The sequence below is a fragment of the Moschus berezovskii genome, chromosome 5, assembly GCF_049115385.1.
Source record: "Moschus berezovskii isolate FMDL1 chromosome 5, NW_MosBer_1.0, whole genome shotgun sequence".
Classification (NCBI taxonomy): Eukaryota; Metazoa; Chordata; class Mammalia; order Artiodactyla; family Moschidae; genus Moschus; species Moschus berezovskii.
Window position 1 is genome coordinate 28,933,061 of NC_142464.1, and position 27,956 is coordinate 28,961,016.

A 27,956-nucleotide genomic window follows, 5' to 3' on the forward strand; every position below is an offset into this window, starting at 1 on the left:
CTTCTGCACAAAGGTCTTAAGTTTCTTGCCCGCTCAGTGATCTGGAGGACGCCATGAACTTGCTGCTCTAAAGTAAGTTTCCCAGTATATTAAAAAAGAAACTTTGGCGGCGGAGGGGGGTAGGGGGGAGAGTTTTAATTTTCAGACTGTACTTTGTTCTGCACATTTCCTCCTTCAGGATTAGTTTTGGCCGTAAGTTCAGGGTAAGGAGGGATGTTTAACAAATTTGAAACTCTGGTAAGTTTTTCAAAATAGCCAAAGGAGTCTATTGTAGACATCCTTTTTCTTGTTCGTCAAGAATTCCTGTAAATGCTCTGTGTCTATGGACTCTGCACTCTTACTGCGAGGGGTGGGGGTTCAATCCCTGGTCGGGGAACTAAGATCCCATAAGCAAGGTGGGCCAAATTAAAAAAAAAAAAAAATAGCGCTTTGATTCTAATATTTGGAATAAGCAATCCATCTTGTCTGATTTTCACGTTGAATTTATTGAAAGTTGCCGCATTTCGCCATTTCAGATTATGTTTGCACTCATTTTTCCAAATAAATGCGTTTTCGTGTAATAGTGCAGTTTATCTAGTTGTAAAGCTTTGGCTCTAAAATCTGCCCCCAGAAAGACAGGGAGGACAGCTTGGAGGAGGTCATCAGTGAGCAAAACGGCTGCCCTGTGCTTCAGCAGTTCTTTCAGTAAGCTCTTCTCTAGGTGTCAAAGCTTCCTGGTATGTGCCTTCACAGGGCCATGGGCCAAAAGTCACTGATGACATCAGTGTAAAGTAGCAGCTTTTTAATACATCATGCTCAGGATTGGGGGCGGGTAAGGATTATTGGGGTTTCTTACTTTCTAAAATATTATATTGAATGTTTAACTTAACTTTTACCATGGTTTAAGTTAAAGTGTATCACTCATCTAAGAAGGAAAAAAAAAACTAAAATTGCATCAAAGTAGGTGGGGCATTGTGAACGTCCTGCTTCTCCGTCAATCACAGAGCATCAGTGAAGTCGTAAGCTCGTCCCTGGGGGCAGTTCTTAGAGCCAGGCGCTGTCAGTCTGGTCCTCCAAGAAACTTGACTCCTAGAGAAAGTTACACACGCACGAGTTTTATTAGAGGAAATGCTGGTGCGGGAGCAAATGAGGCGGGAGCTGGGGCTGGGAGAGCGGCCAGACCGCGACGGAGCCGGGGAGCGGACGGGGGCTGCGCGGGTGGGCGCGCGGTCTCCCCTCGGCTCCGCGGGCAGCGCCGCCCGGGAGGGGCCCGGCGTGTCCCGAGGCGGGGTCGCCTCGGCAGTGGTGCCGCGCCCGGGCACCCAGGCACCAGAAATGGCCCGGGGGCGGTGGCCTCGGCACAGACTCAGAGATGGGTTTCAGACCGCAGCGCTGGCATCGTGGTCAGATACCGGCACCAATTCCGCGGAGCCGCAAGGGCCTGGCGCCCTGTGGGGATTTAGAACCGCAAGGTCTTCTCCCAAAGACGATCGGGAGGCCTGGGTTTGAATTCCATCCGTGAAACACTGGGCGAACCACGTAATCTCTGAAAGCAGTACACTGGCGACCAGGCCCTGGGTCAGCTCTTAAACACTCTCTTTCACCGCTGCTCTCCACGCCTCTGTTTGGCCACCACCACGGGCTTCCTGTGGCTCAGAGGGTAAAGCGTCTGCCTGCAATGTGGGAGACCCAGGTTCAGTCCCTAGGTCGGGAAGATTCCCCTGGAGAAGGAAATGGCAACCCTCTCCAGTATCCTTGCCTGAAAAATCCCATGGACGGAGAAGCCTGGTGGGCTGCAGTCCATGGGGTTGCAAAGAGTCGGGCACGGCTGAGCGGCTTCACCTTATCACTTTCTTTACGACTGCAGTTTCCTCGGAAGGAAACTCCCTGCTCAGTCCCTCCCCAGGCCTGCTCTCCAGTGAGCTTTCCAGAATACACATCTGGTCATGTCGTACTCTCAAATCCTCCAGTACCGACTGCCCACAGGAGTAACTAACCCTCAGCGTGGAGAGCTGGAACAAAGGTTGGAGGCTTGAAAGTGTGGGCGAGTTACCTCAAAAAGCCAAGGTTGGCTGACGGGAACAGAGATAAGTTCAAAAAGAAATGACTGGATCACGTGAGCCCTCCAGGCTAGACTAGCTAGCTCTCTGCACTCTTTATCAGACAGGTAATGAGCAGACTGGGAAGGTTATTTTGTGCATGTGCTATTTGTTAGCTCACTCAACACCCACCCAACTCGCCTCCCCCAACCCCTACCCTTTTCACTTTATAAAGACTGAAAAATAAAACTCAAATTCTTAGCCTCTGCTGCTAAAACTGGCCAACAAAACATGGGCTGTAATTTCAGAGGAGGGCTTCCTCCCAAAATAGAAAAGCAAGGTCTCTGAAAGACTTCTGTCTTTTGCTCCCTTCCTTCTTTTTTGCCTGGAATGCAGATATGATGTCTTGGGAGAAAGCAGCCATTTTGTGCCTTGTTGTGCAGTCAGAGGCATACACTAAGAACTGCAGGGTGAGAGAAAGGACTTGGTTCCTTGCAGACAGCCTCATTTGATCATCACTTGACTTGTCACTACCTGTAACCTCGTCACTAGCCTTTCCTGTCACCCTGCGATCGGTTACAGTCCAAGCATTGGCCAGGCATCTTCTGTACGAACCACTTCCCCTATGTCAGGCTGCCTCAGTCCTCCCTTTTAAAAATCACTGTTCATGTCTGTTAAAGTGTTACTGCTGAATGCTCAAACTTTAATCAGCAGCACTGTGGGGTAGGGTATTCACATACGGAACATTAGTCCTGGGTTTGCTGTTGAGCAGGTCAAATCAGTTCCCTCAGATGTAAAAGGGGGGGTTGGACAGGCTCTGACTTTCCAACTCTTATTTTTCAATGACTCTCTGAGGCCAACTGTGAAATCTTCCCAAGAGACCTGGAAAAACCACAGATGATTGATAGTTCAGACCCCAAGAAAAGTGTACAAGGGAGGAAGCAAGAAGCAGTCCCAAGTAGGGAGGCCCCACGCAGTGTTTGCAGGGAGGGGCAGAGGGGAGGACGGTGGTGGGCTGTATCAGCGGCAGAGGCTGAAACGACCTGAAGATGGCTTAAAGTCTGAGGTCTGTCTGTCATCAGTTACCATTTCAGCGTGTGTTAGTCGCTCAGTCATGTCTGACTCTGCGACCCCATGGACTGCAGCCCTCCAGCTTCCTCTGTCCATGGGATTTTCCAGGCAAGGATACTGGAGTGGCTTGCCATTCCCTTCTCCAGGGGATCTTCCCGACCCAGGAATCAAACCTGTGTCTCCTGCACTGCACGCAGATTCTTTACTGACTGCACCACCAGGGCTTTGCTAAATGCTTTCATAAGCAAAGTTAGGCATTTAGGGTAAGTGTTCTTGGAGATCGAGGGGGATATTCTCAGGTGGTGGGAATATTTGACAGAGGTGTGTGTCTTCAAGTTTTTAAAGGAGTCCATTGAACCATTCCTTCTAAATGTTACTGCACAAGGACATGGGCTACAGTATAAGCCATTAAATACACATGTCTGTAGATTAAACCACAGGTTCCAGGATGGGTCGACTTGATGGGAAGTTCATCATCCTCACAGCTGCTGCTCAGGGGATCGGCCGGGCAGCCGCATTGGTGAGTTGTTCTCTTCTGTTGCTTGCTTACTAACTTTTGCGGTACCGAGTTATGGGGCCAGGGACCATGGTTATTTAGTTCTGCTGTTTTTTTCCTTCCTTTTGTGCTTCTGTTGTCTTAAGTTACAAAAAGGAAAGTGGCTGCTCCAACTTCAGGCAGCTGAAGGAATGAATACCTCACATTTATCCTGTGACATCGCTGATAACCTTTGACCTGAGAAACTTATCTGTCTGCCTCAGTTTCTCTGCACCATAATAAAGTCACTGAAGGGGCCCTACAGAATGCATTGTTTTCTGAAATGATGTCAGTTCAGAGGTAGGACTCCAAACTTAACTCCAGATAACTCAAGTTATCTTTGCCTTCTAATTTATATCAAATTTTCACACATGAAAGCCCCACCTGAGCTAATAATCCACTTTTATTAAGAGGAAAAGTGTTGAAATAACCCATTTTTCTTTTATTATTTGGATTTTAGTCGCTGCTCAGAAATAGAATGCAGGCTGTAAACTCAAAGAAAGGTAGTATTTTGAGAGGTGTTCAATAACTGAATCCTAATTTTAAAAATATATATGTTTACTTGGTATTACAAAGTCGGGCTTCCCAGGTGGCACAGTGGTGAAGAATCCACCTGCCAATACAGGAGACGCAGGAGATTCCTGGGTCAGGAAGATCCCCTGGAGAAGGGAATGACAAGCCACTCCAGTAAGCTTGCCTGGAGAATTCCATGTCCCATGGACTGTAGCCCACAGTCCATGGGACATGACTGGGCAACTGAGCAGAAACACACACACACACACACAAAGTCAGCTGACGAGCACAATGTATGTCACATTGTTCTAATTAATGATAAAATTGGTAAAAAATGTGAACGAGGTGAGGCTAGGTAGTGTGAAATTTCACCTATTTCATGGGGAAAACAATAGCGACAATAAGATAAAGGGGAGAGGCTAATGACTCTCGGTTCACGAGAGCAGTTTAGCCAAGTAAACAAAGGATTTATTTGTGCATTGTGTTTACCAGGCTTTTGCAAGAGAAGGTGCCAAAGTCATAGCCACAGATATCAATGAATCCAAACTTCAGGAACTGGAAAAGTACCCAGGTAAGCACCTCCATAGCTTGATTTTGAGATTGGAGTCTACAAGGGATTATAAAACATTAGCACTTTACATGCTGAAAGAAGATTCCTTTGCTGTTCAGCTCCACAGGCCTTCTTTTTAGAGCCAGATTCTCTGATACCCAGTTTGTATCTTGTGAGCCTGCAGACAAAAATCTGTACACTTAAATGTATGAACAAAGTTTTTGAGGTGCATACTTAAAATTTTTTATTTATCCAACATGTCAAAGGATTCAGTAGCTAATTATGAAGTCATATGTGACCATTTAACAGTCATTATGACAACTTCTTACTTCTGAGCCCCCTTCCTCTGAGGGCAGCAGTGTCCAAGAGAAACACGACATTTGTCTCAGGCATAATTTTTTCTAGTAAAACATACATGTAAAATGTTAAAAGAAACAGGTGAAAAGTTTAAGAATATATTTTATTTAACTCAATACATCTAAAATACTGTAATATTAACATACTCACGATCAAAATTATTAATGGGGTGTTTTACATTTTTTCCTAAATCTTTGAAACCTGTGTGTGTTTTACACTTACCAGCATGTTTCCAATCAGACTAGCTACACTTCAAGGGCTCAGTAGCCACATACATGCAGCCAGTGGCTACTATAATGGAAACAGCTCAGCCCTACATTACATATCATGACCAGAGACTCTAAGAGGTTACTTAGGTGTTTATTACCCCTTATACTAGGGGCTTCCCTGGTGACTCAGACGGTAAAGAATTCGCCTGCAGTTCAGGAGACCCAAGTTCTATCCCTGGGTCAGGAAGATCCCCTGGAGAAGGAAATGGCAACCCACGCCGGTATTCTTGCCTGGAGAATCCCGTGGACAGAGGAGCCTGGCGGGCCACAGTCTACAGGGTTGCAGAGAGTCACTCAGGCACAAAGTGCAACTAATGGTTTCTTTCTGCCGCTTACTACACCACACTGAACCTAACTCCAACGTCAGAGAGCTTCAGGCTACTCTGAAAGAAATCAGAACAGAGAACTTATTTAGAAGTTGAATAGAACAGGTTCCATGATCAACACAGATCAGTTCACTGACCTAGTTATCTGCATTGATCTAGTTGACTGCACTAAACTATCTTGAATTGTAATTCCAACAAATCAAGCTGTTGGAATAGAAAAGCACAACAGAAAGGAGGTCTTTCTGAACCTTGGTTTCAGTCTTCCCTTTCTGTTTATAAACTTTTCTTTCTATATCCAAAAGAGAATAATGAACCATGTATTATTTAAAAAAATAATAAAAATAAAAATAATGACTGCTGCTTCCGTTCGCGAATGTTCAGGGGTTTTTGAGTAGCTGGTGCAGTGTGTATCTCTCACACCGTGCCAGATCTCTTGTGGCCGGTTTTCAAGTGTTTCATCCCTTTGTCTGGCTTCTCATTTCTTCTCCTTGTAATTTGGTCCAGAAATAAGTGATAGTACCTTTGCCAGCAGAGTCATTTCCGAAAAATAATAGAATTAACGTAAAGGTAAAGTACACAAGTAAAAACAATACCTTATCCACCGCCCCTGCCTTTACCCTTCACACAGAATCCAGCATCACAGTAGCAGGGACTTGTCCTCTGGGCTGAAATGAGCTGACTCGCAGCAATTAGTGCTGGCTTACTGAGAAGCCTCTGCTATCGATCATCCCCATGTCACTGTGAAGTCTTTACTCAGAAAAGACCTTTATCATTCAATTTAGAGACTAGAGAGAAGGGGAAGAAGAAAGAGAAGTGTTATTGGGAGGTCAAATGGGGACACTTCAGGATTTTTACTGAAAATCTTAAGATTATGAAGACCCTACGAATGGGCAGCAATCCTACAAAGCCTACCATACAGATATTACTATATTCATACTTGGAAACAGCTGAATCTTCAAGGCTAAACATCCTTAATGGATACAGGCAAATAGTGCCCTTTGTTTTATATTTCAGGTATTCAGACTCGGGTCCTTGATGTCACAAAGAAGAAGCAAATTGACCAGTTTGCCAATGACGTTGAGAGACTTGATGTTCTCTTTAATGTTGCTGGGTAATTCACAACTTTTCACTTCCACTCTTCTTACAGAAAGCTTTCTGCAACTTTCACACAAAGAATTTTGATAAAGCAAAATTATTCGTTGTGAACCATAATATATTCCTTGGGGAATATGGCTAAAATTTTGGGCAGAATTTTTGTTACAGTTAAGATCAGCAAGTAAAACAGCCATAAACATTGACATAGGCTTGGGGTCTACAGGCAGTCTGGGTCACTCAAAGCACCAGCACTAACATGAAACTATGGCTCTTTTCAGGGCTGGCACCAGGCTCGTGCCAACGGACTTGTCACTGATGCTGCACTAGGACTGATAAAATAATATGAAAAACTTTTCCAGTAGAGTGTCCTTAAAATGACCCTCTATCAGAGTACATTTACCAGAAGTCAAGTACTCAGGTTATTGAAATGTGAATGTCCCCAACTTTTTGGCACATTCTAGCAAGTTCTTTATACCTCCCAAGCTCAGTGTTTCTTATTGGGACAGTCAGTCCCAGCAAAAGAAGGTTCACGTTGTACCTTTATACACAACACAAAGAGAATGGCTTAATTGAACATCCTGGGGTGGTACCAGCTTCCTGAACCATGCGTGTAAAGCTAGAACTGGAGCAGCTACATGCAGATCCAGCCACTGCTGGAACCCACTCTCCCTTCTCAGGCGTGTCAGTAGATGTGAGTAAACAGGAACTCAGCAGATACCTTCCAGATGTCCCACTTTTCTTAGGTAGTATTATGTTTATGCTTCTGCATTGGTAGAAGAATCCTAGAACATTCTAATATAGTTTTGTGGTTCTACCCAATCATGATTCAGAGTTAAAAAAAAAAAACTCTGCATTCATAGTTTATCATATGTTACAATGTATGGAAATTATAGCAATAATTTGTGATGATCTAGTTTATAAATAATCTGCTCATCCCTCATATGAGGATATATGCAAAGCCGTGGAAAAAACAACTAGCAAAATTAGTTTTTGAGCATCTGTTAAGTTTTTAGCAGGACTGATGCTAAAGCTGAAACTCCAATACTTTGGCCACCTCATGCGACGAGTTGACTCACTGGAAAAGACTCTGATGCTGGGAGGGATTGGGGGCGGGAGGAGAAGGGGACGACAGAGGATGAGATGGCTGGATGGCATCACCGACTCGATGGCCCTGAGTTTGAGTGAACTCCGGGAGTTAGTGATGGACAGGGAGGCCTGGCGTGCTGTGATTCATGGGGTCGCGGACAGTCGGACACGACTGAGCGACTGAACTGACTGACTGAAGGGGTGCAGAAATAGAGCGTGTGGTTCTTGCTGTCATTCAGTTGAGCTGGAGATACAGTGGTGCATAGGAATCAGAACCAACGATCTTCTATAATTAATTACATAATTTTGGTCCAGGGGACAGTGAAATCAAGTAGGACTCAAGTGTTTAGAAAGCTTCCTTGAGGAAGTGTGACTTCAAAAGAGTGAAGTTTATATTAAAGGTTTTGCTTTGTTCTGCAGTGTTTACTCGGTGTGTTGGAACTGTACTGTCGAGGTACTACTTTGCTACCCTGGGATGTTGAGACTTGTTTCCTTGAGTTTAGATTTCTCCTTGAGAATGTTACATTTGTGCCACCAGAGGGCGCGCGCTTGAAATAGTAGTTAACCATTCTATTTTTTTTTTTTAATGGATTTCCCTTATGGCTTAGATGGTAAAGAATCTGCCTGCAATACAGGAGACCCCAGATTTGATCCTTGGGTCAGGAAGATGCCCTGGAAAAGGGAATGGCAACCGACTCCAGTATTCTTGTCTGGGGAATTTTCCTTGGAGTTTTGATTTCCCTTGAGAATGTTAAATTTGTGCCACCAGAGGGCGCTCTTGCTCTTGAAATAATCGTTATGCAGCGTGTTCGCATTTGTTTGGTTTTGGGTTTGGGTGTTTTTGTTTGTTTGTTTGTTTGTTTTGCTGCATCAGGTCTTAGTTGCAGCATGCAAGAATATTTCATTGAGGCCCACGGACTCTCTCCTTGAGGCAAGTGGGCTTAGTTGTCTTCAGCATGTGGGATCTTAGTTCCCTGCCCAGGGATGGAACCCACGTTTCCTGCACTGGAACCTGAATTCTTAACCACTGGACCACCAAAGAAATCCATGTTTGTTTGACAGTGATTTTCCTGTGCAATTGGTATAAAATTTCTTATGTTTGTTAGTTTCCAAACTCCTACTTTCTTTTAAAAGAAGTTTTTGGTCTTAAACTTTTTTAGCTTATGTTGTTAGAGTACTTCACCTAATGTACTAAGTAGTACTAGATTTGAATTGGTAATGGAAGGGATAATGGTCTAAGCCAATAAGGAACAATGAAAAGGATAAGGAAATTCAATAGAAGTTTTTTAGGATGATCATTTTCCCCATTCCTTAATCACTCTTCCAGTTTCGTCCATCACGGAACCATCCTGGACTGTGAGGAGACAGACTGGGACTTCTCGATGAACCTGAACGTCCGCAGCATGTACCTGATGATCAAGGCTTTTCTTCCTAAGGTAAGGTGACCAGCATCACTAGCATAAGCACCAGGGAATAAGGGGGTCTCCGCACTGGACATCCAGAGAGGATCCCGTCTGGTAATAGCTTAGGTACTGACTAACCTGTATTGAACATGTATGTCAAGACATTTAATAGAAATGAACTCGTTTAATTTTCCACTTCATTCACTCAAGGGCTGTGTGCCAGGGTGCATTTCAGATGAAGAAGGCGTCAGAGAGCTAAACAAAGTCCTTTCTATAATGAAGGTCCTGTGTTTGAGGGGTGAGATGGGACAATATGTCATCAAATAAACGTATAACATGTGGGATGGTTGTGAGTACTATGAATTAAAAAAATGCTAGGTTATCAGAGAGGTCCAGGAGAGCCTCACTGAAAAAGTGTAATTTTCATAGAGGTCCCAGGGAAGTGAGGGAGCTGACCGTTCAGCTATCTGGGATTGGGTTCCAGGGATTGGGACAGCAAGGAGGCTTGTGGGACCAAAGCAGCCTGATGAGGTAGGTACTGCTTTATCACGTCCAGCGGGCAAAGGGATGAAGCTGGGGGTTAGGTAACTTGCCCGAGGTCATGTAACTAGTCAAATAACTAGCCATGTAACTAGTAAGTGGTTAGAGCCAGGATTTGAACCCTAGAAGTCGGGCCCCTTCTTTCTTTCCTTTCTTTCTTTACGGCTGGAGTGACTCTTTGTCGCTGTCCACCGGCTTTCTCTAGTTGCAGCAAGCTGGGGCTCCTCTCTAGTTGTGGGGCAAGGGCTTCTCGTTGTGGGGGCTTCTCTCATTTCGGAGTGCAGGTTCTAGGTGTGCAGCTTCAGTAATTGCGGCTCGCCAGCTTAGCAGCCGTGATGCACAGGCTTAGTTGCTTTGCAGCTTGTAGGATCTTCTCAGACCAGGGGTTAGTCCTTGCTTGTCCCCTGCATTGGCAGGCATAGTCTTAACCAATGGACCACCAGGTGAGTCCTGGGCCCCTTGAACGTCAGTGTCTAGGCACATGCTCATTGCTTTTCTGTGCCTTGAGTATTCGCCTTGCACTCCTGCTTTCAGCCGAGCCACAGAGGTACCAGCAAGGTTAGAGACAGCGTGTGCAATAGAGAATTCCTCCTGAGTCTGCTGCCCTTGCATTCACCAGCCTTCACACAACTCATCACTGGTTTAAATGTATTTTACAAACAAGCATTAAGTGCCTTTCAACTGAGAGCACCACACTAGGTGCCCTGGGGGAGGGGAACATAGATATGAAAAACACTGACTTCAAATGAGCTTATGAGCCAATGGTAGCAGACAGCACAGGCTCAGACAATGGGCGAGGTTGACTTTGTACAGAACCAGCTCAGTTCATCGTTGTAAATTGAACCCTGGTGAAATGCAAGAAAGCTGCTCCTTTCTTCCATCCCAGCTGGGTTAGATGGCTGACACACTGAATGCCGCCCCAGCCCAGGGCGGGAGATGAGTTTTTTGATGGCAACACGGTTGCTGATACTTTGCTGTGGACATTAAGCCTAACGTCAAGAAGGATACAGAAGAAAGCTAAAAGGAAAATTGGAGAAATTGACTTAGTAATGAAGGAACTTTTGAAATCTACCTCTTTAGCCTCTATAAGGAATCTTTGGATTGGCCCTGGTGGCTCAGATGGTAAAGAATCTGCCTGCAATGCAGGAAACCTGGGTTCAATCCCAGGGTCGGGAAGATTCCCCGGAGTAGGAAATGGTAACCCACTCCAGTAGTCTTGCCTGGAGAATCCCATGGACAGAGGAGCCTGGTGGGCTACAGTCTATGGGGTAGCAAAGAGTTGGACACAACTGAGCAACTAACACACACATGGAATGTTGAACTAGCAAATTTTTTAAAAATATACATTTTTAAAACTTTCTCATTTTATTTTTTCTTTTTGGCCAAACTACACGGCATGCGGGATCATCAGTCGCTTTACAGGGGTCAAACCTGCATCCCCAGCAGTGGATATGCAGTCTTAACCGCTGGACCACCAGGGAATTCCCGGAATTGCATTTTTTTTTTTTTTTTGCCTGTTTGGAGTTCATGAGAATCTGAACTGGAGTGTGTTTCTTGAAGACTGATCCTTAACATAGGATCAGAGGAAAAGCAGAGGCTATGGTAAAAGAGGAAGCTTAGGTCAGATGGAAAAGACCGTTGCAAGTGTAGGTGCCACATTTGTACAATGAACATCTGACAGACACTGGAAAGGGTGCAGGTATAAGTCACAGTGGAGCCAGAATTCAGACTTTAAAAGTGTTCACTTTTAAAATATAAAATTCTGACTTCCAAATTAGTGACTTTGTCTATGAGGTAAAGCATCTTAACTATAATCCATGTGAGCCAATGACACTCATGTGTAAAAAATCCTAAGAGATATTAATGACTGGGATGAGAAATCAGAAGGAGTGACTTGTTCAAGTGACCCTAACTGACCTGACCCGGGATTTTGGAATCAGGTGTCGGAAGACCTTAGGCAGGCCTGAGCTCTGCCCCTAAGTTGCCACGGGACCTGGGAGATGACACTCTCTCAGCATCTGTTTGTTCTGTTTAAAATGAGGGTGACAGATTCCACAATCCTTTCCAGCCATAATTATGTTCCTTAACTATGATGCATGTGTGCCAGCTTAGAACTTTTCAGGGGAAGCCAGAGTTTGGAGTCTAGGCAGATTTGTAAGGTCAGGTGGTCAAAACACAGGAATAATACTGGAAATTTTTGTTCATGAATTGTCATTGCTGTTCAGTGGCTCAGTCGTATCTGACTCTTTGCGACCCCATGGACTCCAGGGTTCCTGAATAAGCATACAGAAAACCATTCCAAAACTCAAAGAGCGCTGAAAAAGCAGAGAATAAATTAAAAATACTGTAAAAGGAGGTCAATGCAGAATCCAAGGCCCATCAGAAGAGAAGATGCATTACAGCAAGGATCTGGGAAGGTCTTGGATATTTGGGGGTCTTCCTCCTTTGCTGAATCTTAGACAAGTCCCTTGCACATTGAGGTGTTGAGCAGACATTTGTTGGATGAAGAAATGAATCTCAGTTGTCATTTGATTGGAGGTCAGGCATGGAATCACTGAAGACAAGCCGAGGTCTGCCAAATTTAGGAGCTGAGCTCTGGTCAGGGAGGGCAGAAGAGCTCACAGTAGGACTAACTAGATACAGCTAGAGAGAATCTTTAGGGAATCTTTGTAGCAGCTGCCTGAGTTTCTGAGAAGTCAGTGCTTGGCAGCACTGCTGTGTCTGGGCAATTCACTTTATTGTTGCACCTGCCAGAGAGGAGCATTCACAGCAAGACAGCAGGTGCTGAGCTGGTGGCGAGAAGGCAGCATGGGAGGCAGGCAAGGCCTGTGGGTTCTAGAATCAGCTGGCAGACCTGGGCTAAACACACAGTCCAAGGAGGGTTCTAGAATCAGCTGGCAGACCTGGACTAAACACACAGTCCAAGGAGGGTTCTAGAATCAGCTGGCAGACCTGGGCTAAACACACAGTCCAAGGAGGGTTCTAGAATCAGCTGGCAGACCTGGACTAAACACACAGTCCAAGGAGGGTTCTAGAATCAGCTGGCAGACCTGGACTAAACACACAGTCCAAGGAGGGTTCTAGAATCAGCTGGCAGACCTGGGCTAAACACACAGTCCAAGGAGGGTTCTAGAATCAGCTGGCAGACCTGGACTAAACACACAGTCCAAGGAGGGTTCTAGAATCAGCTGGCAGACCTGGGCTAAACACACAGTCCAAGGAGGGTTCTAGAATCAGCTGGCAGACCTGGGCTAAACACACAGTCCAAGGATTAGAGGGCAGCATTAACAGTCCCCGGTAACTGTATTCCAAAGTTCTGCCTGAGGTAAAATTTATTGCGTTTCAGAAGATCGGAGACTGAACTTATTCAGTAGTCCATCTTTATAAATTAAACTATGTGTGTGTGTGTGTGTGTGTGTGTGTGTACGCTAGGTCACGTTATCATGTCTGCATCTTTGTGACGCCGTGGACTGTAACCAGGCTCCTCTGCCTGTGGAATTTCCCAGCAAGAATACTGGAGTGGGTTGCCATTTCCTTCTCCAGGGGATCGTCCCAACTCAGAGATCAAACCTGCATCCCTGTGTCTACTGCATTGACAGGTGGATTCTTTACCACTGAGCCACACGGGAAGCCCCAACTGGGCTACATATATTCCTTGGGCTTCCTGGGTGGCTCAGTGGTAAAGAATCCACCTGTCAATGCAGTAGACACAGGGATGCAGGTTCGATCCCTGAGATCGGAAGATCCTCTGGAAAAGGGACCAGCCACCCACTCGAGTATTCTTGCCTGGAGAATTCCACGGACAGAGGAGCCTGGTGGGCTACAGTCCATGGAGTCAGACATAACTAAGTGACTGAGCACGCACAGCACATGTATTCCATGTATATTAAAAATGGATTGTATATTTCAATTATACCTCAATGAAACTGAGAAAATTAAAGTAGGTTATGTTATTTGCTAAAATGGATAAGAAAATAATTTTAAGGCTTAGTTTTCATCACTGCTAATTTTCCTGGTCTTTTATTACGAGGACTCCTCTTTATTATGATCCTCTTTATTATATAGACACACAAGTTGGGTTAAATATTTTCTTCTTCTGCCACCTTGACCTCACTGGGTCACCTCAGCCTCTCCTTGTATCCCTTTAGTCCATCCAACATAAGACCTTACGGTTATTTTAGACTTTCTGCTCTTACGTACAGTTAGTAGCTCAGTATCAAAACAGGAAGTAAGAATGCCAGAAGGAAGCATAGAATCTTGGCAAACTCCTCTCTGGGTCATTGAACCATTTGCCGTCTTCATTCCTCACCTCTGTGGAAGCTGCTGGAGAAACTTGCCCCAACAGAAGTGATTTTTCTCTTAGAGCCCTTTCACTGCCTGCGGAGACTCCTCCCTCACAGAAACTCTTAGTGTGCTTGCCTTTCATAGCAGAGCATGCCCTGGTTTTCCTTCCCGTGCTCTCCATCTCCCCCAGCACTTACTCTGACTTTTCACCATCTCCTCCTTGTTCCTTACAGTCATCCCACACCCTCTGATTTCAATAAGTTAGTGCCCATATTACAGCCAAAATCTTGACTTTCTCTGCCCGCTGATGCAGAATGAACAAGTACAGACACAGAGCTTGGAGAAAGTAGGAAAATGGTTTTAATCCCCAGTGGGCCAAGAGGAGAACACCGCAGGCTGCTATCTCAAGAACTGTGCCCCCCACGTGCGGAATCTGAGGGGATCGTATAGATTGGGCTCACAGTTTGGGGTATGTGATAAGGAGCAAAGTAGTAAGTGTTGCCTTCTTCTTCTTGTTTCAAAACAGTCAGAGCTGGCATCAGGTAGCCCATAATTGGGCCTGGCAGCCCAGTAATTACGTCCATTTGCCTGTGGTTTATCATACTGTGGCCCTCTTTTGAAATGCAAAAAGCTGCAAGGGGTAGTCTGCAAAAGAATGGGGAAGGTAAGCACCTGGTCCACGATGCAATTTACATAGAGTTAAGGGGATGGAGGTGCCAGTTGTAATTTACATAGTGTCTGGTTAGTTTTGTGAGATACAGACTGGTAACCCGTACAGTTAAGCTGAGAGCGATTAACTCTTTCAGGCCCGTTTGCCTTTCTTCTCTAGTCTGGTCCTGTTTCTTTTCCTTTCCTGTTCTCAGCAGAGGAAAAGCTTCATTGCTGTTTTTGCTGCAACACCCGTTAGACAGGCATTCTCTCCAACTCTCACTTCTTCCCTCTCAAACATTCATGGGTGGGTACCCACGTGAATCTGCCTGCAGTTCAGGAGACCCGGGTTCAATCCCTGAGCTGGGCCTGGAGAAGGAAATGGCAACCCACTCCAGTATTCTTGCCTGGAAAATCCCATGGACAGAGGAGCCTGGCAGACTACAGTCCATGGGGTCTTGAAGACTCAGACACGACTAAGTGACTAACACTTTCACACTACCCATGCCCTTGCACAGATGTGTGTCTCTTCAGAACATACATATGTCTTCCAATTAAGTATAAGTTCCTCAGAAAGCATTTTTAATTCATAGCAGCTTTTTTCACTGATGTACCCTTTTAGGTCTGGGGCAGAGCTCAGCCATCTGCACTTGAACTTAACACCCCACAAAGTTTTGATTTATTAAGTATACTGACTGGCTGCTGGGTACCCTGTCTAGGAAGACAAAACAGTCACACACCCTCCTTTTAAGACTTCACAATTTCCATGGGGGATTCTGATGGAGGTATTGTTGGGTAACACTGCCTTGGATGGGGTGCGGGGTAGAGCCCTCACTGCAGGCAGCCAGGTCCCAAGTCCTGTCCGAGTTACCGCGACTGTCTCCACCTCTATTGCCCACAGACATCTCTGGTCTCTACCCTTCAGCCGTGTCCGACTCTGTGACCCCATGGACTGCAGCCTGCCAGGCTCCTCTGTCCATGGGATTTCCCAGGCAAGAATACTGGAGTGGGCTGCCATTTCCGACTCCAGGGCATCTTCCTGACTAGGGATCGAACCTGTGTCCCCTACACTGTCAGGCAGATTCTTTATCGCTGAGGCCCCTCCTTTCCTAAATCCCTGCATCATCTTCCAGTGATCCCCTGTACATGAGGCCAGGGTAATTTTTGTAACCGCAAATCTGAGCACGCCACTCCCCCCTGCGTTAAACTGACCCGCATTGGCTCTACCGCATGCCTTCTGGTTTAAACCCGAGTTCCTAAATGTAGCCCCTTTGGCCTCTGCTGCCTCCTTCCTCCCAAATTCTGTGTTCCAGCCACACTCATCCCTTCCTCCCACTTCTGTCATATTCTTCATGCAGGTGATGTACTGTCCTCAAATACCCTTTTCTTTTCTTTTCCTAACGAATATTCTAGCTTTCAAAACATCAGCCATCCTCTGTGTGCCCCTCAACCTGGGCTGGTTCCTTCTCGCCACACCCCACTCCTTCTCTGTGTCAGACTCTGCAGACATGGAGATGATGCATGATGGTACAGGTGGGTTTTTGAGTTTAGAATGAAGGAGCTACTGCTGAGATAACATTCCTGCTGCAGGTTGTATCAGCCACTTGGATCAGGCTGATGGTTCTACAGGCAGGCAGGGACTGAGTTGTCTGTCTTTGAATCGCTGGTCGTGATTCTGTACCTGACCGCAGTATGTAGTCAACAAGAGTGTGTTAAATGGTAAGAGTTTTCCATCAGGAACACACAGTAACATTAACATTCATCAGCCTTTGATTTAGCTTAGGGTCCCTTCCTGGTCTTGCCAATGCTTTTGTGCCCCAGGAAGGCAGTAACCCCTTGAGTAAAGTTCCTGCCGATGTGTACACAGGCCATCAGTTCCCAGGAGTGACTGGGTGGGACCGTTAAGGCTGCTTCTCGGTGCTTAATGTTAAGAGTTAAAAAGGTAGCTCTGCAAACTATAAGTAAGTGTACATCTTTTGGTTTGGGCTTCCTTCATAGCTCAGTTGGTAAAGAATCTGCCTGCAGTGTGGGAGACCTGGGTTCGATCCGTGGGTCGGGAAGATCCCCTGGAGAAGGAAATGGCAACCCACTCCAGTATTCTTGCCTGGAGAATCCCACGGACAGAGGAACCTGGAGGGCTACAGTCCACGGGGTTGCAAGAGTCAGACACAACTTAGCGACTAAACCACCACCACCACATTCTTTTAGTTTAGTTCTTATTTTTGGCTGTGCTGGCTCTTTGCTGCTGCGCAGGCATTTCTCTGGTTTCTGAGAGTGGGGGCCACTCTCTGGTCACTGCACACAGGCTTCTTATTGAAACGGCTTCTCTTTTGCAGGACACGGCAGGCTCTAGCTCACATGGCCTTCAGTAGTTGCAGCTCCCGGGCTGTAGAGCACAGGCTTAGGAGTTGCTACACATGGGTTTACTTGCTCCACTGCATGTGGGATCTTCCCATATCAGAGATCGAATCCACATCTCTTGCATTGACAGGTGGATTCTTTACCATTGAGCCACCAAATGGAAAGCACCAAATGTACCTCTTTTAAAGAGGTAGGATTTTTAACCTATAGAATAGCATGTTTGGTGTGGGGGGGCGGTGTCTTTGTTTTGTTTTGGCAGATGCTGGCTCAGAAATCTGGCAACATTATCAACATGTCCTCTGTGGCTTCCAGCATCAAAGGTAGGCGTGTCTTCCCCTGGGAATCATGACCCATGGACTGACACATCTTCAGGAGCTTAAGGGTTTGGGGAACAAGCATAGCAGAGATCATATGACCCACACATGAGTTCAAAACTGCTTTTTTTAAAACTGGAATTAAGTACCAAGCCTTTGCCTTAAATGTGAACCAATCATGGAACTAAAGTTTGCTTGCTTTGCCCTCCCTTTTTTTCTCTCTAAATGGATATGGAAATGAAGATCAAAATGGGAGAAGGAAACATTTATCCATTTAATCAATCAAAAAAGATGTACTGAACATCCACTAGATGCCCCTGATCCCAGAGAATCAAACAGCCCCAAAGAGGGAGAGAGATGGGAAAACACAGGTCTTATGCAGCATGGTAGGATTATAACAGAGCTCTGCGCAGGGTGCCCTCGTGATACCAGAGACAGAACTCTGCCTATGGATTGGGGAGAGCTACACAAAGACGTGTGGTCCAGCCCTGAACGAGAGGTCAAGCTGCATCCTTGTCTGTGATGCAGACATGGAGATGATGCATGATGGTACGGATGGATTTTCAAGTTTAGAATGAAGGAGCTACTGCTGAGATAACATTCCTTCTTTCAGTGAGCATACACAGGAAGCCCTCCTGGGAGAGAAATACAAAGAAATAGGTTTGTTTGAGTTGTGTTTTGTTTCACTTTGATTTATCCTAGTTGTTTGTTTTAGTTGGTTTTTTTTTTTTTTTTTTTTTGGAATCCGCCTAAGGGTTCTACCAACTGATGATAAAAAGCTCAGGCTACAGCTCTCACTTAAACGTAGCGTCTCAACACAGAAGTCTCACCTGAATTGTGCCAACAGTGACACTGTGTCCCTCAGAAACTAGCCCTGTTAATGGGGAAGAACTGATATCAATTTTTTAAAAGGATGGAGTGTGAGGAAGCAGGACAGTGGTCTCCTGCTTCCTAAAGGAGACTGTGCTTTTTATTTCTTCTTCCCCTCCTTCTCAGGTATGATATGCCCTGGTGGTAAAGAATCTGCCTGCAATCCAGGAGACCCAGTTTCCATCCCTGGATCGGAAAGGTCCCCTGGAGGAGGGCATGGCAACCCACTCCAGAATTCTTGCCTGGGCAGAGGAGCCTAGCGGGCTGCAATCCATGGAGTCACAGAGAGTCGGGCCTGACTGAGCAACTAACGCTTGCTTTCCTTCCCAGGCGTTGTGAATAGGTGCGTGTACAGTGCAACCAAGGCCGCTGTGATCGGCCTCACAAAGTCCGTGGCTGCAGACTTCATCCAGCAGGGCATCCGGTGCAACTGTGTATGTCCAGGTGAGCTGGGCACTGTGGGACCGTGAGCTTGTTCTTTCTGACCTCCTGGCTGCCACTCTGAAAGGCGTCCATGTAGGCTAGTTTACCGCATGTCGTATTGTCAGTGGGCAAAGTTCAAAAGAAAAAGAGCCTAGGCTAATAGAGACATTATTAATGTAGGGAACAAACATATGGACTCCAGGGGGAAGAAAGCAGAATGGGCCAAATTGGGAGATTGGGATTGACGTATATACACTACTATGTATAAAATAGATAGCTAATGAGAACCCACCATAGAGCACAGGGAACTCAACTCATTGCTCTGTGGTGACCTGATGGGAAGGAAATCCAAAAAAGAGGGGATATATGTATACGTATACGTATAGCTGATTCACCTTGCAGTACAGCAGAAACAGACACAGCCATGTAAAGCAACTACAATATAAAATAATAAAATGTTTAAAAAGAGAAAAAAAAAGAGTCTAGGGTTATTAATAGTCCAATAGTAAGTTGGGAATAAGATCCTAAGTCATTAGGAACAACCTGCAGATGTGTTAAAAAGCAAAATTCAACCAAGTAAATTTGAAAATCTAATTGTCTGTATTCAATGATTCATAAATCAGGTGGCATCCCATTTAGCAACTAGATGGATGCTCCAAGGAGTTATATACAAATGGAAAGTTTTTATAGAAAGGAGGATAGGGCCAGGAAGTCATTGGCAAAAGAAAAGAAAAGGATTTTCTAGGCTGTGTGCATGTTAAGTTGCTTCAGTTGTGTCTGACTCTTTGGGACCCTAAAGACTGTAAGCCTGCTAGGCACTTCTGCCCACGGGATTTTCCAGGCAAGAGCATTGGAGTAGGTTGCCATTTCCTCCTCCAGGGGATCTTTCCAGCCCAGGAGTTGAACCCACGTCTCTTACATCTCCTGCAATTGGCAGGCAAGTTCTTTACCACTACACCACCTGGGAAGCCCTATTCTAGTCTAGGGAGGAGGGGATGGCATGAATTTTATCATACAGATTGCCTCTTCTTCCTCCGGGGGGATAGAGGGCCCACAAGGCCAATTACCTCACTGGGTGCTGATCAGAAAATTCCAGACTGGTTGATTAAGATTCCATTTCTGGTAAAGACTGAAACTACAGTTAGGTTAGGCATTAAATACAGGTTTGGTATCATGGGCTTTAGCACAAATGATGCCATTTTGATTTAACAAATGCAAGGTGTTTAAATGCTACTTGTGTGGAGGGGGGCCATTCTAAACCCTGTGGTTAAGAGTCATAACTGGCCTGGGTGTGGTGTTTTGGAAGCAGGCCAGGATGATCTTGTCAGAGGAAAGGTGAAAAGTAGACTGTCCTCCCAGCACAGCAGGAAGGAGAAGGAGCCTTCTGACACAGGGAGCCCCTGAGTCAAGCCAGTCACCTGGGGTAGGAGGGAGTAACACCTTCCTTTGTGCTCTAACGAGGGGGTCAGCACACAGTGGTCTGCAGCAGGCCGGCTCCAACTCACCACCTGTTGTGTAAACTCGGTTTTATTGGAATGCATCCCACCCACTTTGCTTCTGTACTGGTTAAGGCTGCTTTCATGCTGAAGTCAAAGCTGAGTCGTTAAAACAGACCAAATGGTTCTCAAAGCTCAAAATACTTCCTGTCTCACTGTTGACTAAAAAGTATGCTGGCCCCTCATGTAAAGGAAAGGAGGAAAGGAGAAATTATTAGCAGTAGAAAGGACCTTTATGTTTATACTATACAGCAGTCTATTAAGCGTGCAATAGCAGTGTGCCTAAAAAAACAAGGTATATATCTTAATTCAGAAACATTTTATTGCTAACAAATGCTAAGCATCATCTGAGTCTTCAGTGAGTCACCATCCTTTTGCAACAGTAACAGCACAGATCACTGATCACAGATGGAGGGCAGTTCCCTCCCACAGAAGAGGGAGGCAACATATGTAAGCCTATGGCTGATTCATGGTGTGTTTGGTGGGAACCAACACAATTCTGCAAAGCAGTTATCTTTCAATTAAAAAATAATTTAATTAAAAAAAACGAATACGGTAATAATGAAAACACTTCAAATATTGCAAGAATTACCAAATGTGACACAGAGACATGAAAGGAGCAAATGTTATTGGAAAAATGCTGCCAGTAGACTTGCTCAAAGAAGCATTGCAAAGACCTTCAATTTGTAAGAAATGCAGTAGTTGTGAAGTGCAGTCAAGCAAAGTGCAGTAAAATGAGGTCTGCCTGTTCAGGGTGCTGAAGAGGAATTACCAACTTCCTCTCTGAAACCAAATTCAGTGTGGCATGTCCAGAATCAGAGTTTCTCTTCGTAGTTCACAACCGCTGTTGGGGGCTGGGGAGGAGAAACATTTCACAATTACCCGTGGGACCTTTCCAAACCCGAGGGGCATGCCAGAATTTGGGGAAGGAGTTGATGGGGAACACTGTATGGTTTGGAGAGCAACACAGGGGATTCTGATATCATCCTTCATGGTCTCCCCTTGGTTGAAAACCACTGACTTATTAGATAGAAGGGGTGAAGCTACCAAGTAACCTTCGAGCAGAACTACCATGATTGAAGTGTTCTGTTTAATTTTTCTTGGACTAGAAAGGTAAACTTAAGTAACACTAGCCAAGAGGAGGGTCAGGACTCCCCCGGCAGTCCAGTGGCTAAGACACTTCACTCTCATTGCAGGGGGCCAGGTTTGATCCCTGGTCAGGGAAATAGATCCCACACACCTCATCTGAAGATGTTATGTGCCAAAACTAAAACAAATAAATAAACAAATGTTGTTTTAAGAAAAGAAAGAGGAGGATCTGACAGGAGAGACACAGTGTTGCTAGGTTTTAACATACACACTGGTGATATTGTTGGCTATTCTTGATGCCATTTACCCACTGGAATAAAATGTCTAATGATTTGGAAAATGTGGTTGTTTTAAAGCTGGACTTTTTGGAAGACTGGAAAATATATCCTCACACTGTCTGGGACTGGGAACTAGCTTTGACTCACTGAGCCAGTCACAGAAGAAAATGTGACAAGGAATGGGAGTCTGGGATGGTGCTCACGTGGACGGTGGCAGGGGTGCGCCAGTCTGTGCTGGGCCTCGGCGGAGTCAGGTGACCGGGGTCGAGTGAGAGGACTCGGCTTGCCTCTCAGCCTTCACGCGTTAGTTGCTCAGTTGTGTCCAACTCTTTGACCCCATGGATCATAGCCCACCAGGCTCCTCTGTCCATGGAATTCTCCAGGCAAGAAATACTGGAATGGGTTGCCATTTCCTTCTCCAGGGGATCTTTCTGACCCAGGGATCGAGCCCGGGTCTCCCGCATTGTAGGCACAAAGGAAACACTCAGTCATTAATACTGGTCACATGTAAGATATGGTGCGCATCTGCCCCAGTGGGCAGCCAGAATTTTGAGGAGGTTGTCTTGAGTACACTGTTGGTACAATTGTGGACTCTAAGGAGGCTGTTGATGAGGGAAGTGAGGAAAATATCGGAAATTGGATACGAAGAGATTTTTGTTATGTGGTGTAAGAAATTTCATCAACACTATTGCCTGCAGTAACTGTGAAGGGTGGAAAATGTTCCTGATGAGCCAGGCGATGGAGCCAAGGCAGCAGCCACCCAGCCTGTGGAAGGTTCCACCTGCTCACAGTAAAATTGAGAGCAGAGAGACAAGCTAAGGACAGGGCTGTTAAACAGCAAGAAGCCAGGATTTTTAGGTTTCAAAGATTCCCAGCCTCTCCAGAGAAATGGCAAATGGTAATAAAATTGAGATTCTGGTTTTGAAGGAGGGAGATAAACTGAGAGATTGGGATTGACATAAACACACTAGTCTATATAATGTAGATAACTAATGACATCCTACTGTATAGCACAGGGAACTCTACTCAATCCTCTGTAATGGCCTATAAGGGAAGAGACTCTATAAAAGAGTGGATATATGTACATGTATAACAGACTCACTTTGCTGTACACCCAAAACTAACACAACGTTGTAAATCAATTATACCCCCATAAAAATTTTCAAAAGAAAGAAATTGTTTCCGAGCAAACATCAAATCCATGACACACCCAGGAGCATGGTCTAAGGATGGAGCTGCGGCTATGACTGTGAAATCATTTTCTTATGATCTTAGAAGGATCATGTGGTCTTCCTGGAGTACTGTCAGCAGAAGAAAGGCCCTGTAAAGAGAATTTACAGATCACAGAAGTTAACAAAAATGCCTGGGAACTTGTTCTGTAAGGAATGTGAACTAAGTGGGATTTTTTTTTTAATTTTTAAAAATTCATTTATTTATGGCTGTGCTGGATCTTCATTGCTGCTCACAATTTAAACATTTTTAGTCATTTTTATTCTTGTTTTAATTAAAATAATTTAAAGTTATATTTTTTCAATGAGAAATAGGAAACAATGGTTAAAATAGGAATTGGAAACCAATGAGAATTTCAAGATAATGAGGAAAATGTAGAGCCACTTAAGTTATCCATAAAGTATCATGTAAATGTGATGAGACCAAAGTACCCCCTAGGAATGCTGGGTGCTTCACCGAGAGTCCCTGCCTAGTAGGACAAAGAATAGCTTGTGGTTTTGAAAATCATAGAAATGTTATTAAAGAAGTTATAAGACTGTTAAATAAAAGGGCAGGCAGGTAGAGGGGAAATTGTCACTCCAAGTCATGAAGAAAAATTTCACTGATCATTGAATGATATGGAAAGTAAGTTTAAAGTTTAATTGCCGATTTCTTTTTCATTCTAAGTAAGTAACCAAGCTGAATGCCCTCCTTTTATTTAGGAACAGTTGATACCCCATCTCTGCAAGAAAGAATACAAGCCAGACCAAATCCTGAAGAGGTATAGCTACTGTTTTAAATGTTTAAATCCTGTGGTTTAAAAAAAATGCCGCTTCCTTACCTACAGTAGACAAATCCATAGAGACAGAAAGGTTGAAGGGTGGTTCCTAGGGGGTGGGAGAAAGTGGGTCGGAAGTTGTTTAATGGGTATAGAGTTTCAGTTTTGTAAGATGAAAAGAATTCTGGAGATTTGTGCCACAATAATGTGAATGTACTTAACACTGCTGAACTGTACACTACAATTGGTCATGATGGTAAATTGTATATTATGTGCATTTTACCACATTTTAAAAAAACGTAAAAATGCCCTCTTTAGTACTAACTTTCTGATCCGTCACTGTGTCCATAGGTTTTAAAATAAAACAAATAGTTTGAGTAGCTTGGGAGTACCATAGTCATGTTTGGTCCACAGTTAACGATATTATCAACAGTGATACTGTCCTGTATCCTGTATCATGTGTACTTAATCAAGTCAGCGGTTCCTTTGTAGATTCCTCTTGCCTTTGACCTCCTAAAGGTGTTGCAGGTGCATTCATAGTTCAGCTCACATCACTGATGGCCGATATGGTTTCTGGTTACAGGCACTGAGCGATTTCCTAAAGAGACAGAAAACAGGAAGATTTGCAACTGCAGAAGAAGTAGCCCTGCTCTGCGTGTACTTGGCCTCCGATGAAGTAAGCACTGTTCCTCCCGGGGGGTTCATTATCCTCAATCATGTTTGGCCACAATTTGCCGATCAAAATAATGTAATTTAGGAAGTGATCACGTGTAGGTGCTAAGATGTTGCATTTACAAAGCAGGGATAGGTGCTGACTTGATTTGCTGGACATTAAGGCCACTCTGGCTTCAGCCACCAACTCATCCTTGTTCAGCTTCATATGTCGCTGAATCTGATAGCAAATGAAGCGGTGAAGGATTGAAAAAAAATTAAAATAGCTCAATTTTATCATTCTTTTCAAAAATTACCAACTTGGGAAACAATATAATGATTAAAGCAATGATTAAATGTAAATCAAACCAGTGAACCTCCAAAATTATGAGCACTTCAGGTAAAATGGGGAAAGGGATTTGTGTCCAGGAGACAAAGAATTAACATCTGGTGCTTTCGCTTTTATTAGTGATTTGTTTAGAAGAATCCCCCTACATCCTCCTTTTTTCCCCTGTGAATTCTTACTTGTTTATATTCATGTATGGAAATTCATAGTTCTGTCTCTTTCCACTTTGCATGTATTTTGTGACCAGTTTCTTCCTTATTGGCTGCTGTATATCTTGTGTGTGTGTTACTCGCTCTTTCCGACCCCATGAACTGTAGCCTCTGTCCATGAGATTCTCCAGGCAAGAATCCTGGAGTGGATAGCCATGCCCTTCTACAAGGGATCTTCTAAACCCAGGGATTGAACCCGGATCTCCCGCATTGCAGGCAGATTCTTTAGCATCTGAGCCACCAATGACATACAGTCGTGAAAACAGAAACTTTTTGTTAGAAATATTTCTTATAAGGTATAGAGCCCAAGCACATCCCCTGTGTTTTATGCCTTTGAGTAATAACCAACCAGGAAACTAAAAGAAGAAAAGTGGGGGTAGGTGGGAGTGAGGAGGTGTGTTACTGATCGGTCAGCATCTCCTGAATGAAACTTGTACACATCCGGTAGCTGGTGAATGTGACAAATGCAGAGGTTGAAATGTTTTAGTGACAGAGCAGTGACTGCTTCTCAGAACTATTTTTAGCAGTTTTTCGTAGCTGAGAAAACTGCTGGACAGATTGTGATGGAACCAGTATATTGACTTTTTTGATTTATCTGAATCCATGTCTTCAGAAAAACTCGTTTGATCTGGGGGTACTGCTGATAAGCTAAATTGCCCTTATTTAGCCAGAGCTTAGGTTAGCAAATATTTGGGAACACTCTGACTTGAAATACACAACAAAAGGACCTTTGCCTTTTAAAAAGATCCTGAAGAGTCCATATGTGATCAGACAGCCTGCCTTTTAAAAAAACTTAGAGAAATTGGGGGTTGTTTCTTGGTAGAGTGACTACTAACCCACTCAGTTATCTAAATACTTTATATGCTCAGTTTTCTTATACTGTACTTTACAACACTCTGTACTCCTGTTATGATGTCTTTTCCTTCCTACCTCTTCCATTATTTTAGGTTTCAGATGTATTTAAAACTAAGAGCACAGATTTGAGTCTTGATCATCTATTATCCAAAGGTTTAAGTTAAAATATTTCTGAATCTCTACCACAAGAATCACTTCAGCTTTAACCCTTTGGAAAAATAAAAATTCTATGGGTAAAATACACAGTAGTTTTTTTTTTTTCTTGATAATTAATTTTTTTTTATTGGAGGCAAATTATTTTACAATATTATATTGGTTGGTTTTGCCATATATTGACATGAATTTGCCCCAGGTTTACATAAGTTCCCCCTCCTGAACCCCTCTCCCACCTCCCTCCTCCCTTTATCCTCCCTCTGGGTCATCCCCACATGCCAGCCCCAAGCATCCTATAACATGCATCGACCCTGAACTAGTGATTCGTTTCACATATGACAACATACATGTTTCAATGCCATTCTCCCAAATCATCCCACCCTCACCCTCTCCCACAGAGTCCCAAAGACTGTTGTATACATCTTACACAGTAGTTTTTAAACTCCTTTAGTTTTGTACAGATTTAGATGTCTGAAACTAGTATAAATTGTTTTCTTGGTTAATAGACTAGTCATTATTATTCATATAAATTTAAAAAATACATTTAGTGTGATTCAGTTCCTGGAATTAACCATGTATATTGATTAGCTGAATGTACATATTTTTAAACAAAGTTCTGTTTGGTGATTGACATGACCACTTTATGACTGACACAACTGATGATGTTCAAAAGTTTATTAGTGGCATAAAACTCAGCTAGTTTAGAATACTTCCGAGTTTCAAAATGAAAATGCACTATTTTAGTCTATGCTTTATCCTAATTCAGGGAATGGCTCTGTATCATAGAATTTTAATTTTCTGATTCTGATACCAAACACTCTTAGAAAGTGACATGCACTCAGATACCAGCAAGAGTCCAGTTAGCCCCAGATCATGAAAAAAGTCAGCAGTTTTAAATCATCTGGAATTTAATTCAGATTTTGCTAATTTCTCTTTGTTAAGTGAGATTTCCTAGTATTGTGAGAATAAACTGTTTAGCTGTCTCAGTCAGGAAAACTGAAGAAACACAACCTGGTTAACTGTTCTGTCTCCTTGTGTTTATCACTGCAGTCTGCCTACATCACAGGTAATCCTGTTATCATTGATGGAGGCTGGAGTTTGTGATTTCAGTCAGCGTCTCCTTGCTGGGAAGGCAGGCCCTTCCTGACCACGGTGAACCTGCTTAGGAAGAAAACTCACCCATCCTATCCTTCCAATTAACGGCAAAGTAATGAAAACGAGACCTTTTGATGATGTCATTGTTCACAAGAATCTGAGTCTTTAAATACATTAATTTCTTTCTAGTCTGTTCTGAAATCATTGTAGATTGCTGAGACAATGAACTCACTGCAAAAAGAATATTTTAAGAATAAACCTCAATTTGTAAGCATGTAAAAATTAAAGAAGACTCTTGAGAGTCCCTTGTACCGCAAGGAGATCCAACCAGTCCTTTCTAAGGGAGATCAATCCTGGGTGTTCATTGGAGGGACTGATGCTGAAGCTGAAACTGCAATACTTTGGCCACCTCATGCGACGAGTTGACTCACTGGAAAAGACTCTGATGCTGGGAGGGATTGGGGGCGGGAGGAGAAGGGGACGACCGAGAATGAGATGGCTGGATGGCATCACCGACTCTGTGGACATGAGTTTGAGTGAACTCCAGGACTTGGTGATGGACAGGGAGGCCTGGCGTGCTGTGATTCATGGGGTCGCGGAGAGTCGGACACGACTGAGCGACTGAACTGAACTGAAAAAATGTGAATATGAAGAAAAATAGTTGGTTTTTTTAAAAACGGAACTCATTTCTATTTCCCAACATTCAGATATTTTTGTACAGTTCTGCATTGATCTATATGTGGGTACTCATTTTAAAATTTTATACCATTATAAATGAACACCAAAGGTATAAAGGAGTTTGGCCTCAGTAACCAACACTTAAAGGGTTTTAGGTTCAGGACCTAAAAGGAGAAGGAAATGGCAACCCACTCCAGTGTTCTTGCCTGGAGAATCCCAGGGATGGGGGAGCCTGGTGGGCTGCCGTCTATGGGGTCGCACAGAGTCGGACACGACTGAAGTGACTTAGCAGCAGCAGCAGGTTCAGAACTACGTTACTGTTGATCTGCTATGTACAAGAAAAATAATCATAGATATTTATACTTAATGGATGCCATCACTTTTCTTAGTACTTTTTTTAGTCTAACTAAAAAATCTTTATTAAAAAAAGCAATATTTAACATGGGCATAATTACA

At 44.1% G+C, this 27,956-nt stretch overlaps 1 protein-coding gene across 2 annotated transcripts; it reads left to right on the plus strand.

Annotated features, from left to right (window-relative positions):
• Window positions 1-27,112, plus strand: BDH2 (3-hydroxybutyrate dehydrogenase 2). 2 transcript variants are annotated; one of them, XM_055434680.2, is made up of 9 exons: window positions 1-72; window positions 3,518-3,609; window positions 4,630-4,708; window positions 6,654-6,750; window positions 9,148-9,256; window positions 17,316-17,376; window positions 18,571-18,684; window positions 23,458-23,516; window positions 24,097-25,969. In XM_055434680.2, the coding sequence occupies exons 2-9, from the start codon at window positions 3,538-3,540 to the stop codon at window positions 24,268-24,270; spliced, it is 765 nt and encodes a 254-aa protein (XP_055290655.2). In that variant the 5' UTR covers window positions 1-72; window positions 3,518-3,537; the 3' UTR covers window positions 24,271-25,969. The 2 variants fall into 2 exon arrangements, with proteins under 2 accessions (XP_055290655.2, XP_088692319.1); XM_088836193.1 differs by lacking the exon at window positions 1-72 and adding an exon at window positions 26,778-27,112 and having other exon boundaries at window positions 3,508-3,609; window positions 24,097-24,189.
• The last annotated feature ends 844 nt before the right edge of the window (window positions 27,113-27,956 follow it).

Bases quoted from the DNA above. Each gene is read 5' to 3' on its own strand.
- BDH2 (XM_055434680.2), top strand. From the start codon at position 3,538: ATGGGTCGACTTGATGGGAAGTTCATCATCCTCACAGCTGCTGCTCAG. The intron at 6,751-9,147 runs GTAATTCACAAC...TCACTCTTCCAG, and splicing joins GTTCTCTTTAATGTTGCTGG to TTTCGTCCATCACGGAACCA. The intron at 17,377-18,570 runs GTAGGCGTGTCT...TTTCCTTCCCAG, and splicing joins TGTGGCTTCCAGCATCAAAG to GCGTTGTGAATAGGTGCGTG.